The sequence below is a fragment of the Oncorhynchus clarkii genome, chromosome 19 (genome assembly GCF_045791955.1).
Source record: "Oncorhynchus clarkii lewisi isolate Uvic-CL-2024 chromosome 19, UVic_Ocla_1.0, whole genome shotgun sequence".
NCBI lineage: Eukaryota > Metazoa > Chordata > Actinopteri > Salmoniformes > Salmonidae > Oncorhynchus > Oncorhynchus clarkii.
The window spans coordinates 17,132,946-17,152,508 of record NC_092165.1 but is presented as its reverse complement, the minus strand read 5'-3'; the positions used below and the strand labels follow the sequence as shown (position 1 = coordinate 17,152,508).

Below are 19,563 nucleotides of genomic sequence, written 5' to 3'. Positions count from 1 at the left end.
CTGTAACGTGAAACTAATTCAAATGGCAATATTGGGTATTGTCAACTGTAAACTGCTCAAACGTTTTACTGCAGCATACTGTAAATTGTGGGGAAATAATTGCTGTATTTTGAATGGTACTGTAATTCCACCCCACAGAATACCGTGCTGGATAGTTGGGAGTGCCAAATGTTTTATTTTTGTTTCTGGCTTATTGACATATTTTCAGGCGTGCCTTGTAAGAGGCTATAGTGCACCCGTGAGTGAGAGTGCTGTACCAATTTAACTCCTATGTGGTTATAGTTTCCCATCAATTTAAAATGTATGTGGGGCAAGTCTTAAACGGTTGAGAATTTTGCTTTCCCCTGTAGTCACTGCCAGTTTGGAAGCTTCCAGAAGTGTTATAAGACATCAAATATGAATTATATGCTGTAATTTCTAAACAATCCCTAGCAGCCAACCTGCTTGCACCAATCCCTTGTATTTACAGTAAATTATTTTTCATTCATTATGATTACGGTAGTATTAACTTTACAGTATAATCAATGTTATGTATTGTACTGTCATTACACAGTACTTGCTTTGAGACTATTACAGTAGATGTACTGTAATATGAAATGCAGGCAGCTGTGGCAAGTTAGTGTCAAATTCTCGGCAACCCCTTTACAGTGTAAGTTAACTCGTCAATGTGCATTAAAGGGGCAATCTGCGGTTTCTACATCAATTGTTACTTTTAAATGAATTATATATACCCATTCATTCTTGAAGAATATAATTTATGAATGCCTTGTGAGTTTAGTTCAACTGTCTTACCTGATCAGAACCCAGAATACAGTTGAAGTCAAGTTTACATAGCCAAATACATTTAAACTCAGTTTCACAATTCCTGACATTTAATCCTAGTAAAAATTCCCTGTCTTAGGTCAGTTAGGATCACCACTGTATTTTAAGAATGTAAAATGTCAGAATAATAGTAGTGATTTATTTCAGCTTTTATTTATTTCATATTCCCAGTGGGTCAGAAGTTTACATACCCTTAATTAGTATTTGGTAGCGTTGCCTTTAAATGGTTTCACTTGGGTCAAACGTTACAGGGAGCCTTCCACAAGCTTCCCATAATAAGTTGGGTGAGTTTTGGCCCATTCCTCCCGACAGAGCTGGTGTAACTGAGTCAGGTTTGTCGGCCTCCTTGCTCGCACATGCTTTTTCAGTTCTGCCCCCAAATGTTCTATAGGATTGAGGTCAGGGCTTTGTGATGGCCACTCCAGTACCTTGACTTTGTTGTCCTTAAGCCATTTTGCACAACTTTGGAAGTATGCTTGGGGTCATTGTCCATTTGGAAGACCTATTTGCGATCAAGCTTTAACTTCCTGCCTGATGTCTTGAGATGTTGCTTCAATATATCCACATAATTTTCCTGCCTCTTGATGCCATCTATTTTGTGAAGTGCACCAGTCCCTCCTGCAGCAAAGCACACCCACAACATGATGCTGCCTCCACTGTACTTCAGTTGGGATGGTGTTCTTCAGATTGCAAGCCTCCCCCTTTTTCCTCCAAACAATGATGGCTATTGTAGCCAAACAGTTATATTTTTGTTTCATCAGACCAGAGGACATTTCTCCAAAAAGTACGATCTTTGTTTCGATGTGCAGTTGCAAACCGTAGTCTTTTTTATTGGTGGTTTTGGAGCAGTGGCTTCTTCCTTGCTGAGCGGCCTTTCAGGTTATGTCGATATATGTCGACTTGTTTTATTGTGAATATAGATACTTTTTTATAGTCTCCTTCCTGAGCGGTATGACAGCTGCCTGGTCCCATGGTGTTTATACTTGCATACTATTGTTTGTAGAGATGAATGTGGTACCTTCAGGTGTTTGGAAATTGCTCCCAAGCATGAACCAGACTAGTGGATGTCTACAATGTTTTTTCTGAGTTCTTGGCTGATGTCTTTTGATTTTCCCATGATGTCAAGCAAAGAGGCCCCGAGTTTGAAGGTAGGCCTTGAAATACATCCACAGGTACACCTCCAATTGACTCAAATGATGTCAATTAGCCTATCAGAGGCTTCTAAAGCCATAACATAATTTTGGGGAATTTTTCAAGCTGTTTAAAGGCACAGTCAACTTAGTTTACGGTAACTTTTGACCCACTGGAATTGTGATACATTGAATTATAATTATAAGTGAAATCATCTGTGAACAATTGTTGGAAAAATTACTTGTGTCATGCACAAAGTAGATGTTCTAAACGACTTGCCAAAACTATAGTTTGTTAACAAGAAATTTGTGGAGTGGTTGAAAAATGAGTTTTAATGACTCCAACCTAAGTGTATGTAAACATCCGACTTCAACTGTGTATGCTTTTTTTACTCCATTGTTTGTAAATAATGTAATCGTAAACAAACACTGTGAAGCCTCAACATGTTTTTTTGTTGTTTTTTTTCTCCCCAATTTCGTGGTATCCAATTGTTTAGTAGCTACTATCTTGTCTCAGCGCTACAACTCCCGCACAGACTCGGGCTTCGGCACTGAGCCGAAGCAGCTCTCACACATTGACAACCGTCTCCAGCTTCTCCAGACCTTCCTATCCCTAGGGTGCACCCCTCCACTCACCAAGGACTGGTCTGAGGTCAGTGTTCACGGTAACGTGTGTGGGGACTGTGGGGAGAGCTGCGTCTCCGCTGGAGGAGATACTGAAGAAAGAGATGGAGAAGCAGCCTAAAGTCCAACTGAAGAGGTACGCAGCAGTCTGCAGTGGATGTGACTCTGGGGTCGGATTCACAACACATTACTTACGAAAAAACGTAAGAAGTTTCTTAAGGAAAAAAAAAGGAAGTTCATAAGACAGTTCGTAAATGCAATTCCTCAAAATATTCTCAGCAATTCGTAGTTTTCTTAAGAACTTCGTAAATATCTTTATTATGAACTTTGTAAATATCTTATGTGGCATTGACATTAGTGATGTGCTTGAAACCATTAATTAGCCCTATGTGATAGGGAGGATCGGATTTGATTATTACATTATAGCCATCAGATTAGCTGTATCAAAATCAAAAAATGGATAACCAAGAAAAGAGATTGAAGTGATGGTGGAGGAAATAGCAGCCAGGAAAAGGTTGCTGTTGGGGAGACGTGATAACTGCGGGGTCACTGCTGAGACCACCAAGAAAGGATGGGCGAGAGTGGCCGAGTCTGTTACTGCCGTCGGGGGTATGGCAAGGGACAGTGACGCCGTAAAAAAACAAGTGGTCCGATCAAGCCAGCTGCTAAGAAGAAGGGAGATGAGAGACCATTCACGTGGACCAGCTGGCGGAGAAGGTGTCGTCCATCATAGAGATGGTGGTAGAGGGACTGCGCGACCGGTAAGTTAGTCAGCTACATTAGCTAGCTAACGTGTAAAGACATTATAACCAAATAGCTAACGATGAACGACTTTAACGTTAGCCAAGTTCTTCTTTGCAAATTTACGAAATTTGCAAATATGGAATATTGCTCATTACTAGCTAGCTAGATAATGCGTGTTTTAATTTGTATTTTTGCTGTAACTTACTTAAATAACCGGTTGCCAACTGTGAAAACATTCATGGTTACAAAAGTATCCATTCGTCTCAAGACAAAGGTTTAGCTGTCCTAAAGTTAAGGAAAAAATGGCAGTTAAGAAATTTAAGTTAAGAAATTTCTTCTTAAGAATGTTTTGTGAACCCGGCCTCTGGACCCCGATACAGCACATCTATATCTCATCCTGTTTGAAGATGGAAAACAAGTAAGATGTGGAGAGACCACAGAATCTTCCTGACAATCCAAAAAGGTTTGATCGTTTTGCCATTGTCCTTGGAGAGGATTTCTTCTCCCCAGGGAGATTTTACTTATGAAGTGACGATTAAGGGGAAGACTTCATGGGTTTTAGGAGTGGCAAGAGAGTCCACTGACATGAAGGTGAATATCACACTGACACCTGAGGATGGACCCTGGACTGTGATGCTAAGGGATGGAAATGAGTACCAAGCCTGTACATCCCACTCTATCCTCCTCTCATTGAGAGAGAAGCCCCAGAAGGATGGGGGTGTCTGTGGACTACGAGGAGGGTCAGGTCTCCTTCTATGATGTGGCCAGGTCTCATATCTACTCTTTCACTGGCTGCACCTTTACAGAGACACTCTATTCTTACTTCGGTCCCTCTGATAATGATGATGGTCAAAAATCTGCCCTTCTCATCATCCCTCCTGTCAATCTAAGGTCATGAGTTACATTTTTCAAGAATCAATGGGGTTATATCATTCATTTATAAGTACAAAAAGGGATGTATAAGCTACAGATGGACCCTTTAAGCTGGTTGTTGATACTGTATAAGTGAATGTGGTAAAGGACATACTCAGCCTTTAAGCTGGTTGTTGATACTGTATAAGTGAATGTGGTAAAGGACATACTCAGCCTTTGAGCTGGTCCCACAGTACTGTACTTCGAAAAAGGACATACTTTTCCATTGTTACTGCGGATCTAAGACAGTGAATATAATCAAAGTGCCTTTGAGCAGGTTGTTGGTTACATTTTTATGATGGGAAATGTATAATACACACCATAATACACACACACGCACACAAAAACGTACAGACATATACACACAACTCACTTTGTTTGTAGTCATGTTATAGTCAACTCATGACTTTTTTACGAATTATTTTTAATAAAATATTTGTATCTAGTTGTCATGTCATGTATTCATTATCTTTAACTGGTTTGTAGTTTGCATGTTTCAGTAATGATCAACATGGTTAAATAGTCGTACATCTCTGTTTGATTCAGCTTTTGGTATATTTGGCATTTTTATAATTAATCAACACGCTACTATAAATAAATGGATACTGCCTATAGCAAGCAGCGTACCACCTTGCATGCCACTGATGGCTTGCTTCTGAAGCTAAGCAGGTTTAGTCCTGGTTGGTCCCTAGATGGGAGACCATATGCTGCTGGAAGTGGTGTTGGAGGGCCAATAGGAGACACTCTTTCCTCTTGTCTAAAAAAATATCCCAATGCCCCAGGGCAGTGATTGGGGACATTGCCCTGTGTAGGGTGCCGTCATTTGAATGGGACGTTAAACGGGTGTCCTGACTCTGTGGTCACTAAAGATCCCATGGCACTTATCGTAAGAGTAGGGGTGTTAACCCCAGTGTCCTGGCTAAAATCCCAATCTGGCCTTCAGACCATCACGGTCACCTAATCATCTAATCAAGTGGCTCATTCATCCCTGTAGCTATTCCCCAGGCCATTGCTGTAAATGAGAATGTGTTCTCAGTCAACTTACCTGGTAAAATAAGGGTAAAAAAAAAATGTATTCATAAAAAACAGAAATTGCTCTCTGTAAATAAATGGTGAGAAATGCTCAGTCTTTAGCCATTCGGCAAATGGTTACCACAGCCCTATAATCATGATAATATCATATTAAGAAGGGTTTATTTACAACCTATCGGTTATAAGATGTTGGGAATAGTGGTATAGGTGAGTCTGATATTAATGAAATACCCTAAACTATGTTCAATGTCAGCTGCAATTTCCAGCGAGAAATGCTCAGTCTGAAGTCATTCGGCTATGGGTTTCACAACCCTATAGCAATGATACAAGTTATATCACCGTAAAAAGGGTTTATCTACAACATCTGGAGTATAACATGTTGGGGAGTCAGACGTAACTTGAGTTCAGTCTTCACCAATGAGAACCAAGAGGGGCCGAGCTTCATCCTTCATGACTGGGTGTTTGTATATCAACCCTACACCCATTTCATTAGATCAGAACAGGATGGATAACAGTGATTCATATAACTGGTTTGCGCCCTAAAAAAAAAGGATAGTTGTGTTTTGCTGCATGACACACTTACATTATGTGTCTACCCGCATGATGTGGATCATTGTCGGGTTATTAGGTATAAACGTCAGTAACAAAAGAACACCATGGTTGTCCATGTGTACAATGTGTTTGTTTTGGGTCTTATGTAAATTAGACAGTCACGGAGGATTTTCTTCTGATTAACAGGTCAGGGCATAGCACTTTCCATTCGGCTTCAGAGAACTTTGATGTAAAAGGCTTGATCACACCTGTCGTGACGACTTCTATCCGTCACGCCCGTTGTTGCTTTATCCAACGCAATGTTGAAAAAAAAAAGAATGCTTCCCACCACTAGATCACATAACTAGACGTGAACGAGACCTGATCCAAGCGCTGCCGCCAAATTTTGGCCTACAATGATGGCAAATGCCTTATTACAAAAGTATATAACATGATTGACACGGCCGCAATAATCGTCATGAAACAGCCTTCGAAGTTCCATAAATCTAAGCCAACATAGTTCATTGTTTTACATTAACCTGTTTAACTGCATTGATATGGCTTAATTGATTATAGTCCAGACTCGTTACAGTTGCAAGTACCATGCAGTTGACCAGGGGAATTTAAACCAAACATATTTTTTGCAGGTCTTCTGTTTATTGATGAATTAGTTTCCCATCTTGAAAATGTATCCCCATTCCCCAACCAAATGCTTTCATTGATGCCACAAAAAAACTAAAAAATCTGCCAACCCTCATAAAATCGAACATAAGCACCAGCATACAACAGTATTAAGCGAAAACAAGCATAGAAAACAGCATTGGCATTATAAATGTTTTTAATAAAACGTAAGGATACTATTATATTATAAGTATTTCAGGGACAACATGATTTGTTAACATAATTCGGTTGTTAACACGTTTGTTTTTTATATAAATAAATGTGGAACACAAAGACCGCGTAGAAAAGCATTGCCCAAAATGCATTGCTCCAATAACTTTTAAAAGATTGCTCAGAGGTTTTCCCCCCAAAAACATACTTTTCTGTGTTTAAAGTGACACAAAAATGGGCTTTTCCTACGAATTAAGTTGCACAAAAAAAAAAGTGTTTTCACACAAACTAAGCCGCAGAAAAATGCACGAAAACGCACAAAATCTGCTGAAATACTTTTTGTACGTATTTGCACGAATTGAGTGTGAGATTGTGATGCCACGGTTCTCCTCTGAAATATTCTAATGACATTTTCTGTACATATGAATATACTAAGTGCACAAAACGTTAGGAACAAATCACTCCTCCCATGCATCCATAGTGCTTGACGCGGATTTAATAAGTGATATCAATAAGGGATCATAGCTTTTCACCTACCCATATTGTTGACCTTCTTTGACAGAAGGAAAACTATCCCTCAAAGGGGAGCTGAACCAAGAACACGACTTCTCAGGTTGAAAGCGGCCCGCGGCACTTATTATTCCAAAATTAACTAGGGTACATAAGATAATTTGTTATATAGTCAGTATCTTTCAAAACAGATTCGTGAATTGTATGACGTTCCTTGGATATTTGAGTGCTGAGTATGATTTCAATCATGCCCAGTCATGCCCACTTGGCCTCTAACACGGGGTGGTAACGCCTATGGAGAAATGCAATGAGGGAAGGTTGAATGGAAGAAAAGGTGTGCTGAGTGGGCTCTATCTAATCGTAGCATCAGAGTCATCCTACAGCCTGCTTATCTCTTCACAGACAGCAGAGAGGCACTACATCTCAGTGCTAGAGGTGTCACTGCAGACACCCTGGTTCGAATCCAGGCTGTACCACAACCAGCCGTGATTGGGCATCCCATAGGGCGGGGCACAATTGGCCCAGCGTTGTCTGGGTTTGGCCGGTGTAGGCCGTCATTGTAAATAAGAATTTGTTCATAACCGACTTGACTAGTTAAATAAAGGTTCATTTGAAAAATGTTGAAAGAAGAATAAACGGCATAAGGTTTACCGCCTCAAACGTCCTCACATTTGTGAGATGATGTTAGCATCATGTTTATTAACGCTACTCTAGAAAGGAGGCTAATGTTTGGTTCGATTTGCAATTCTTGAACATTCATGTTCACATTGTCATGCTGCGTTTGCTAAGCCAATAGTCACTTCATTCAAATTAAATGAAAAAGTAATCCAAGTTACGTTGCTTTAATTAGTCAAATCAAATTGTATTTGTCACAGACACTTGTTTAGCAGATGTTATTTGGGATGTAGAGAAATGCTTGTGTTTCTAGCTCCAACAGTGCAGTAATATTTAATAGTTTCAAAACAACACACAATACAAATCTAAAGTAAAGGAATGGAATTAAGAATACATAAATATTTGGGAAAGCAATGTCAGAGCGGCATAGACTAAGATACAGTATAATGGGATCGAAAACAGTATATATATATATATATATATGAGATGAGTAATGCAAAATATGTACAAATTATTAAAGTGACTCATGTTCCATTTTAATGTGGCCAGTGATTTCAAGTCTATGTATATAGGGCAGCAGCCTCTAAGGTGCAAGATTGAGTAACTGGGTGGTAGCCGGCTAGTGATGGCTATTTAACAGTCTGATGGCCTTGAGATAGAAGCTGTTTTTCAGTCTCTTGGTCCCAACTTTGATGCACCTGTACTGACCTCGCCTTCTTGGATGATAGCGGTGTGAACAGGCAGTGGCTTGGGTGGTTGTTGTCCTTGATTATCTTTTTGGCCTTTCTGTGACATCGGGTGCTGTAGGTGTCCTGGAGGGCTGGTAGTTTGCCCCCGGTGATGCGTTGAGCAGACTACACCACCCTCTGGAAAGCCCTGCGTTTGCGGGAGGTGCAGTTGCCGTACCAGGTGGTGATACAGCCCAACAGGATGCTCTCATTTGCACGAATGTTGCCATCTATCCACAGTTTCTGGTTAGGGTAGGTTTTAATAGTCACAGTGGGTACAACATCTCCTATACACGTCCTGATAAACTCAGTCACCGTATAAGTGTATTAGTCGATGTTATTCTCGGAGTCTACCCGGAACATATCCGAGTCTCCATGATCAAAACAATCTTGAAGCGTGGATTCCGATTGGTCAGACCAGCTTCGAATAGTCCTTAGCACGTGTACTTCCGGTTGAGCTTCTGACAATAGGAAGGGAGGACCAAAATAGAGTCGTGATCAGATTTGCCGAAGGGAGGGCGGGGGAGGGCCTTGTAGGCATCCTGGAAGTTGGAGTAGCAGTGGTCGAGTGTTTTAGCAGCTCGAGTCCTACAGTCAATGTGTTGATAGAATTTCGGTAGCGTTTTCTTCAAATTTGGTTGGTAAAAACCCCAGCTACAATAAATGCGGCCTCGGGATATGTGGTTTCCAGTTTGTGTAAAGTCCAGTGAGTGTTCTTTGAGTGCCGTCGTGGTATCGGCTTGAGGAGGAATATACACGGCTGTGACTATAACCGAAGAGAATTCTCTTGAGAGAGAATTCTTGATTGTGAGGTATTTTAGGTCGGGTGAAAAAAAGGACTTGAGTTCCTGTATGTTATCACAATCACACCACGAGTAGCTAATCATGAAACATATATTTAGATCTAATGCTGACCTTTCACCAAAAGTTATACTATTTTTCTCTCTTAACCTCTTATTCTCTCTCAAAGAGAAGATAATGTATACCTTCTTAGCCTTTGAGGTGGTTGTGGATGTAGGTGAATGTGATAAAGGACATACTTTTCCTTTGAGCTGGTTGTGGATCTAGGTGAGGATGGTCACGGTATCCAGGTGGAAGTCGACCAATCGCAGCATAGAGGACAGGATGGGGGTCATGGTCAGCTGGGATTTATTCCTGATATCCACCACAGGGTAGAGTAAAATTGAGTTAGAAAATAGTCAAACTGATACAGGACAGACCTGAATTCCAATTGTATTTGTTTTCTGTCAGACACTTTGAGCATTTGATTGAGCCTGTATATGGAGTGCCAGACATAGACATTTAATAATTCTAATTTTGTGGTGCCAGGTTGGTGGGGTTGTACTTTTGGGACTATTCTATTGGTTATAATGCACCAGGGAAGCTCAAGTGCAGCTAACGTATTTGACAGAAAAAATATACTTTGAAGCCTGTGCAATTTCCATTTCACCACATCCCAATCACAAGCATTCAATTTAATTCAATATATTGTTTTATTGTTGGGTATACCTACATTATTGTTTTTATATTTGGGTATATTTCTCTCTCTTAGTGGATATCTTAGTGACATGCAGACACAAACCCATGTCCAAGATTGAACTGATTCTCTCTTGCCCCACAGCTCTGACAAAGACAAGAGGACATTGATTGTTTCCTTTTATTCATCGGCATAAAAATGTTACAACAGTTCTGTGTCATGACACAAACGCATGAAGGGAATAGAGATCCAGTCATAGGGAATCCCTTTTTCTATGGATAGAGTATTACAAACTTAGTAAGCAGTAATGACTCAATGTTGCCACAATTTTGGGATTGTCAGTTATGATCAAGCATGGCCTCTGACATAAGGCAACTTCAGTGCTCTTGGGCCTGCATTTCATACATTAGAGTAATAGCAAACTTTCGTATTAGAGTAAATGTCTATTTCAAATCTGATCCACCGTAGTAACACGATCCTGTTAATTAACAGGCGAGGGAGAACACATTGCACAAATGTAGAAAAATAAATTCACACATTTTCCTAAAATGTCCGTGCTAGTCAGTTGTATTTGTCAAGCAGGAATACATCACAAGTAGCAACCATTATCATCAATCCCACAATGCAAAAAGACATTGATATGCAAACAGTAGTATTGATTAAAAAAAATAATAATTTGAATAATCTCTCACGATAACTTCACCCACAAGAGGCTAAACAAAACCAAAACGCCACAACCTGTAGAATAGCACCAAACTACAATAACAGTCCCAAAATATGTGGCCTGTCAGCAGTCAAGTCTTCAAGATTTTGGACATTCAAGAAGCAAATTAGCAAAGTGTCACCTGCCACGTCATGATGATGCAAAATGCAAAACATTCTGGGACTGTATCAACAGTGGACTAATGACAAAAATACCCAATGATAGTTGAGTGGGTTTTCCCATTTAGGCCTATATGGATGGGGCAATATTGAAATGTTTCTTACAGAAGAAAAATGCTATGCATCAGCATAAGCATGGTTGCACTTGAAAAGGAAGAGTTTCGAGATGATGGGGAAATTATTAGACCAAAATTGAGGACACAACAGATCACCTGACAAGACTAAATCCAAACATTACTCTGCTGATTTTATGTGCATTTCACATGTACTGTGTTTTTTGTTTTTATTAGCGTCATCATGTTGGGTGTATGACTCTAGATTATGGAGGTAAATGAATGTATTCTCTGTTGGAAACGTTTTGTTTCCTTCATCTCACGACCGTCTCCATCTGCCCCGGCCCGGTCCCTTCCCAGCATATTCTTACTGTTACAAACTCCTACAGAGAGAGGTAGAGGGAGAAAGAAGAAAGAGCGTGAATGTGTGTGTTGAGTGTTGAGACAATAGGGGGCAAGTATCGCAAATGCTAGTTTGGTGTAAAATGTGCATAAACGCCATTCACAATATAGAAATGGATTAAAATGGTACTCCGTAAAGCCATTCAGGTACGTTAAACACTTCTTTAGGCACCACAAGCAGCATATGTAGGCATTCAGCATATGTAGGCATTCAGCATATGGCGAGCACAGGCATTTTCTTACATTCCCATTGTCTGGCATGACTTGATGAACTGGTAGTTCGTATGAGCGAAAGTGAGTATGTTTAAAGGCATAATTTGGGATATTTTGCTGCTTATGTACCCCTTTCCTGCAGTCAAATGATCTAGTGGACTCATGTGGCAGCAGGGTAGTCTAGTGGTTAGAGCGTTGGACTAGTAACTGAAAGGTTGCAAGTTCAAATCCCTGAGCAAATCCCTGAGCTGACAAGGTACAAATCTGTTGTTTTGCCCCTGAACAGGCAGTTAACCCACTGTTCCTAGTCCGTCATTGAAAATAAGAATTTGTTCTTAATTGACTTGCCTAGTTAAAGAAAGGTAAAATAAAAAAATGGGTGGGATGTTATGAATATGTTTCATATTTTCATCATTAATCAAACAAAATAAATAATTCAACAGTCGAAAATCCAGTGTTACTATGTCAAACCGTTTTGTTATATTTCAGTCTTCTGTGATGTAAATAAAGTGTAATATTGGGATGCAAACTCAATGTATTACATTTCAACTCCATATCTGACATGGTATTTTATTAAGCCCATAACCATGTGCGTGAGGTGTAGAAGAAACACTGTGTGACCCTGATTTAGTCTACTGCAGTGAAAGGTTAAATAAGGATCAAATCTACCTAGACGGACTGTATTTGTTCATCCCCTGTGAATTCTATTGTAGTCGATGTCTTTAGAAAACCTTCAATACATCTGCAGTAACTCCTTAATGAACATTTCTGATTGACACTGTTGTATCAAGAATGTATCATGAATGAAGAGAGATCAGACATGTGAAAGGGTTAATTCTGTTCCAGAGCTCAGAGCAGCACTGGGTGGGGAGCAGCATGTCAACGTCATTTTACTACAGAGAAACTGAAGTGTATAGACATACTTTATGTTGCGCACACAAGCAAACGATCTCAAACTCTTCTGGAAAACCATTAAGACAGCTACGCAGTCTTATGTTTTTTTTATACCACAGTATATAGTTCCGATAAATCTGATAAAGTTCCCAAACTCTTTTACACACACATAGATACAGGTGAGTAGAGATTTACAAGGGCAGGGGAAGATGCATTCTACTTTTTTGAATTCTTGTATTCTCCTGTTTTCTTTATCGGTTACAGTACCTATGTTTAACTTTATTTTGTAGATTGACAAATTTATACCGTATGTTGTATGCAGGTTTGGGGAGTAACGGATTACATGTAATCTGTTCAATGTAAGGGATTACAAAAAAAGGTCGTTACGTTACGTTATCAGCAACAACAAAAAAATGTAATCAGATTACCGATACTTTTGAAAAACGAATTGATTACTTCAAGGATTACTTAAAAATTCTGAAAGGATGTTTGCGAAAAAAAATCTTTGACATTCAAATCAGCATTGAAAAAAGGCACGTGTTTAAATTTGTTCCACCTGAGCGAGTCTGACCACAAGTCAGAGACCAGCTATGATGACACACCAAATGTGTTTGATGGATCACGGGAAAAGAGCAGGAATAGGCTTTTGTAGGCTACAATCCAACCTATGTCTTCCATGCTGTCGGCATCCAAAGATTATCCAATTTGAATAAACGCTTGGAGGTAAAGATGACAGTAGTGGCGTAGTCTACGGCGATACGGATATCACTTATTATTGATATCTACCCAGCGCATTGATGTGAATCACACTGCTGCTCTCTCATTTAGCTATTTGCGCCACGGATTGTGGTTGTTGTGGATGGCTGTTCACAAATCTAAATGTGTATTTGAACCCAATAACTTTTGAATTCAAGAAGTTTAAACTACCTATCAATCATTGTTCTTGAAACCAATGGACAGCCAGTGAAAAATGCGCTCTTGCAACAGCTGCATAGGGAGGATCCCAGCCTATGGAATAAAAGTGGGGCTTTTATTGCTCAATCTAATTCATGCTGATAAAATGTTTTATCCATAGGCCTAATGGAGACATGCTCAAACTTGAACACTTTTGAGAGACTTAAAGGGACAATCTGTAGTTGTTACATCCATTTTTGGATTTATAAATTATATACATATTCATATATCCATATATATCCATTGATTCTTGAAGAATAGAACTTGTTAATGCCTCATGAGCTTAGTTCAACTTTCATACCGCATCAGAACCGAAAATATAAACTTGTTTTTCTCCCGTGTTTATAAACATTGTAAATGTAAACAAACACTGTATAGCCTCATAACATGGTTAAACAATAATGTTCATATCATGAATGGTCAGTCCTTGCATCCACAGCTCTGTCTATTCATCTGAGAGTGGTTACATTTCTCCAGGCCCATCCCTCAGCTTTTTACCAAAACAGAGTCGGGCAGCCCGTTTCGTTATTGTTTCAATTCTGGATTTGCCCTTTAAACAGCTGCATATTATCAAGATATCAAAGTGTCACCAACAAAAAGGTAAACAATAGGCCTATAGCAAATGCAGCATATGGCATTTGTTTTTCACATGTAAATAGCACTTTTCAGTATTGCTCAAAGCATGCCATTCCATGAGCGCAGCTTTTAATTTTTCAACTCGAATCAATGAGCCCAATCAGTCCTCCATGACAACAAAATCATAAACAACAGAGTAGGACTGGCTAATAATTCCTTCGTTTTGGGGTCATGCTCAGGTAAAACAATTTGGCTAATCTATACTGCCATATTTCCAAGTCCTATTCCTGAAGATCAAGAGGTATAACATTTATTGGAATGACTGGAATTCTGATAGACTTTGGTTTTTAACTGTAAAGATATAATTTAATTGTGTTATTATATGTAGTAGAAAGCAATGGGTTAGAAGAAGCCTACATAACCAATCCATTAAGTAAATTTAACATCCATATATGGCCAGCTATGTACATTTTAACATCGATTTGTCCTGCGATAGATGGCCTTCAATTGGTAACATACATTTTTGTTTTCTTCTAATGCCTCTTAAGGGGAAAGTAATCTAAAAGTAACGGAATGCACGGAACGTTACTGAGTTTGGGTAATCCTAAAGTTATGTAACTGATTACAATATCGGACAGGTAACTAGTAACTGTAACGAATTACATTTAGAAAGTAACCTACCCAACCCTGGTTGTATGTTTAAACAATTTTAATCAGTGTTGGTTAGTGTCTCTAAATGCCATGTTGACAATGGCACTGAAACAATCGAGATCTGACTCATTCCAGGAAATAATTAATAGTTCTGCCTTCTTTCTAGATATGGCTTCCTCCCGCAGTCTCCTGTCTGAAGAGCAGTTCCTGTGCTCTATCTGTCTGGATGTGTTCACTGAGCCAGTCTCCACTTCATGTGGACACAACTTCTGCATGGCCTGTGTCACAAAGTACTGGAATGGCAAGAACATGTGTCAATGTCCACTGTGTCAGGAGACATTCTCGAGACGACCTAAGCTTCACATCAACGCAACCTTCAGAGAAGTTGTAGAGAATTTTAAAAAGACGAGAGACAGACGTAAAGATGGGTCCCCTTCCAAACCGGAAATAGTTCCCTGTGACGTCTGTACTGGGATGAAGCACAAAGCCCTGAAGTCCTGCCTGGTGTGCCAGACCTCTTACTGTGAGACTCACCTTGAGCCTCATCAGATAGCCTCACCATTAAAGAGACACAAACTGATCGACCCTGTGGTGAACCTGGAAGACAGAATCTGTAAGAAGCACGACAGATTCCTGGAGCTGTTCTGTAGGACTGATCAGACATGTGTGTGTCAGTTCTGCACTGAAACAGACCACAAGACTCATGACACTGTTCCTATAGAGGAAGAGTTTGGAGAGAGGAAGGTTCAGCTGGGGAAAACTGAGGCAGAAGTACAGCTGATTATCCAGGGGCGACTGAAGAAAGTTAAAGATATCAAATTCTCAGTAGATCTCAGCAAGAGAGATGCAAAGAGGGAGATAGCAGACAGCGTGCAGGTTTTCACTGCTCTGGTGCGCTCCATTGAGAAAAGCCAGGCGGAGCTAATTGAGGTGATTGAGGAGAGGCAGAAAGCGGTAGAGTGTCAGGCTGAAGGGCTCATTAAAGAACTGGAGCAGGAAATCACTGAGCTAAAGAGGAGAAGAACTGAGCTGAAGCAGCTCTCACACACTGAGGACCACCTCCAACTTCTCCAGAGCTTCTCATCCGTGGTGTGCACCCCTCCACTCACCAAGGACTGGTCTGAGATCAGTGTTCACAGTGATCTCTGTGTGGGGACTGTGAGGAGAGCTGTGTCTCAGCTGGAGGAGACACTGAATAAAGAGATGGAGAAGCTGCTTGAAGTCAAACTGAAGAGGATTCGGCAGTATGCAGTAGATGTGACTCTGGACCCCGATACGGCACATCTATATCTCATCATGTCTGAAGATGGAAAACAAGTACGATGTGGAGACACACCACAGAATCGTCCTCCCAATCCAAAAAGGTTTTATCAGTATCCCATTGTCCTTGGAAAGGATGGCTTCTCCTCAGGGAGATTTTACTATGAGGTGACGGTTAAGCGGAAAACTGACTGGGATGTAGGTGTGGCCAGACAGCCCAAAGGCAGGAAGGTTAATATCTCACCTAGCTCTGCATATAGACTCTGGACTGTGTCTCTGAGGGATGGGAATACCTACAAAGCCTGTACTTTCCCCCCTGTCTTCCTTTCCTTGAGAGAGAAGCCCCAGAAGGTGGGGGTGTTCGTTGACTACGAGGAGGGTCAGGTCTCTTTTTACGATGTGGAGGCCAGGTCTCATATCTACTCTTTCACTGGCTGCACCTTTACAGAGAAACTCTATCCATTTTTCAGCCCCTGTATGAATGCTGGTGGTAAAAACTCAGCCCCACTCATCATTTCTCCTGTCATTCACACACACTGATTAAACAATGGAGGAACATTTTCATCATAACATAGGTAATCAATGCTTATATTTGCTGAAAAGGCTATCAACTGAAATTGACTTAAAGGTGTAGTTGGTTCAACATATTAAAAAACCCAAATACATGTACAGTAGCAGTCAAATGTTTGGACACCTACTCATTCAAGGGTTTTCTTTATTTGTACTATTTTCTACATATGAGAATAATAGGGAAGACATCAAAACTATGAAATAACAAATAGTAGTAAACCAAAAAGTGTTAAACAAATCAAAATATATTTTAGATTTTAGATTCTTCAAAGTAGCCACCTTTTGCCTTGATGACTGCTTTGCACACTCTAGGACTACACTCTAGGACTACACTCTAGGAATACACTCTAGGAATACACTCTAGGACTACACTCTAGGACTACACTAGGTTTTGGCTGATGCCTTTTGATTTTCCCATGATGTTAAGCAAAGAGGCCCTGAGTTTGAAGGTGGGCCTTGAAATACATCTACAGGAACACCTCCAATTGACTCAAATTATGTCATTTAGCCTATCAGAAGTTTCTAAAGCCATGACATCATTTTCTGGAATTTTCCAAGCTGTTTAAAGGCACAGTCAACTTAAGTGTATGTAAACTTCTGACCCACTGGAATTGTGATACAGTGATTTATAAGTGAAATAATCTGTCTGTAAACAATTGTTGGAAAAATGACTTGTGTCATGCACTTGCAAACTATAGTTTGTTAACAATACATTTGTGGAGTGGTTGAAAAACAAGTTTTAATGACTCCAACCTAAGTGTATGTAAACTTCTGACTTCAACTGTATAAACATATTTTTTGGGCGATAGGGGGAGACAAAAAAATAAGAGTACAGATTATATTATGGGACAATATACAAACTTTTTTAAGAAAGACGGAAATACAATTTTATTGAGTAAATGTATTTATTGGTTCTCTTAATTTTGATAAGAGAGATGAAAATATAATACATTTAAGGTTATTTGTTCATGTAAAAATCTAAATGTATTGACTTTAAGGTTGTCTCAGATTTGTGGTGTGGTGTGGTCACCAGAAATTCTGGCAAAAAAAGTGGGTCTCCGCTAAATAAAGTTGTAACTGGTTGTGGATTTTGGGGAATGTGACAAAGGACTTACTCTGCCTTAAAGCTGTGTGTTCATACTGTATAAGTGAATGTGTTGAAGGACATACTCAGCCTTAAAGCTGTGTGTTCATACTGTATAAGTGAATGTGTTGAAGGACATACTCAGCCTTAAAGCTGTGTGTTCATACTGTGTAAGTGAATGTGTTGAAGGACATACTCATCCTTAGAGCACGTTCCACCGTTCTGGATGTAGATGAGGACGATAAAGGACATACTGGCTGTGGATCTAAGACAGTTAATATGATAAAGAAAGTACTTTCCCTTTCAGCTGATTGTGGATGTAGGTGAGGATGAGGCGAGGGATCTCCACCAGGGTGATGATGAAGGATCCTTTGGTCACGAAGCCCAGGTGATGGCAGGCCAGATGCAGCATAGACGACAGGATGGGGGTCATGGCCAGCCGAGATTCATTCCTGATGTCCACCAGAAGGTAGAGGAAAAGAAGAGATAGGAATAGTCAAACTCATACAGGACAGACCTGGGTTCACATAGTATTTGTTTTGTTTCAAAATACTTTGGGTGTTTGATTGAGCAGGTATGTAGTGCCAGATCGGCGGGGTCTGTACATTTGGGACTATTCCATTGCTTCCGTTGCATCAGGCGAGCTCAATCAAGTGCAGCTAACGTATTTGACAGAAACACAAATATATTGAACCCTGGTCTGATATGGCTCTTTTTCCAAGATAATCACAAGCATTTAAATTCATTAAATATATTGTTTTATTGTTGGGTATATATAGTTGTTATTATTGGGTATATTCATTTATTGTTTCTCCCTCTTAGTGGATATCTTAATGGCATTACAGACACAAACTCATATCCCCCACTGAACTGATCCTGTCTTTCCCGATAGCGCTCACAAACATTGCTTGTTTTTATTTATTTTATTACTCTGTATAAACATTTTATCAAAGATATTTGGGGTTAAAACTCTGCTCTCATTCATGAATAGAGATACAGTCATAGATATTCATTTTTTTTATGGATACATTGTCAACAACTCAATAAGTACTAATTGGTCAAATGCTGCATTATCGCCACAATTTAGGTATTGTCAGTTATGATCAATCCACATTTTTTGTAGGACCTGCATTTGATTTTTTTTTAAACTAATATAAAACATCCTTATCAGGATAAGTGAAAGTGAGTATGTTTAATGGCATAATCTTGATGTTTCCTGCTCATGTAGCCCTTTCCTGCATGGGTGGAATGTTATGAATGTTTCATATGTTCATAATTAGTAAACTTTTATTTTTTTAAACAGTCGAAAATCCAGTGTTTGTATGTCAAACCGGTTTGTTATATTTCAGTCTTCTGTGATGTATATAAAGTGTAATATCGGGGTTCAAACTCAATGTATTACATTTTAACTCTACATCTGACATGGTACAGGTGTCTTTCATTAAGCCCAGAACCATGCATGTAGACTTTTGTTTCAAAGTAGATTTGTTGAAGACTAACAAGAAACACTGTGTGACACTGATTTAGTCTACTGCAGTGAAAGGTTAAATAAGGATCAAATCTACCTAGACGGACTGTATTTGTTCATCCCCTGTGAATTCTATTGTAGTCGATGTCTTTAGAAAACCTTCAATACATCTGCAGTAACTCCTTAATGAACATTTCTGATTGACACTGTTGTATCAAGAATGTATCATGAATGAAGAGAGATCAGACATGTGAAAGGGTTAATTCTGTTCCAGAGCACAGAGCAGCACTGGGTGGGGAGCAGCATGTCAACGTCATTTTACTACAGAGAAACTGAAGTGTATAGACATACTTTATGTTGCGCACACAAGCAAAGTGTCTCAAACTCTTCTGGAAAAATCTGATAAAGTGCACAAACTGTTTCACACAGATAGAAACAGGTGATTGACAAAAGCAGGTGATGATAAATTATATTGTGTGAAATCTTGTATTCTCCTGTTTTCTTTATCGGTTATTAATACAGGTACAGTTGAAGTCGGAAGTTTACATACATTTAAGTTGGAGTCATTAAATTTCTTGATAACCAAATATAGTTTTGGCA

General features: G+C 39.6%; 1 protein-coding gene across 4 annotated transcripts; it reads left to right on the top strand.

Moving 5' to 3' along the window:
• Window positions 1-11,304: 11,304 nt before the first annotated feature.
• LOC139374145 (E3 ubiquitin-protein ligase TRIM21-like) lies at window positions 11,305-16,381 on the top strand. 4 transcript variants are annotated; one of them, XM_071115151.1, is made up of 3 exons: window positions 14,750-15,406; window positions 15,497-15,511; window positions 15,548-16,381. In XM_071115151.1, exons 1-3 carry the CDS (start codon window positions 14,750-14,752, stop codon window positions 16,379-16,381), a joined length of 1,506 nt encoding a protein of 501 aa, XP_070971252.1. The 4 variants fall into 4 exon arrangements, with proteins under 4 accessions (XP_070971253.1, XP_070971252.1, XP_070971250.1 ...); XM_071115152.1 differs by adding an exon at window positions 11,305-11,320 and having other exon boundaries at window positions 14,748-16,381; XM_071115149.1 differs by having other exon boundaries at window positions 14,750-15,292; window positions 15,326-16,381.
• Window positions 16,382-19,563: the final 3,182 nt, after the last annotated feature.

Coding starts and splice junctions, on each gene's coding strand:
- LOC139374145 (XM_071115152.1), top strand. CDS start 14,750: ATGGCTTCCTCCCGCAGTCTCCTGTCTGAAGAGCAGTTCCTGTGCTCT.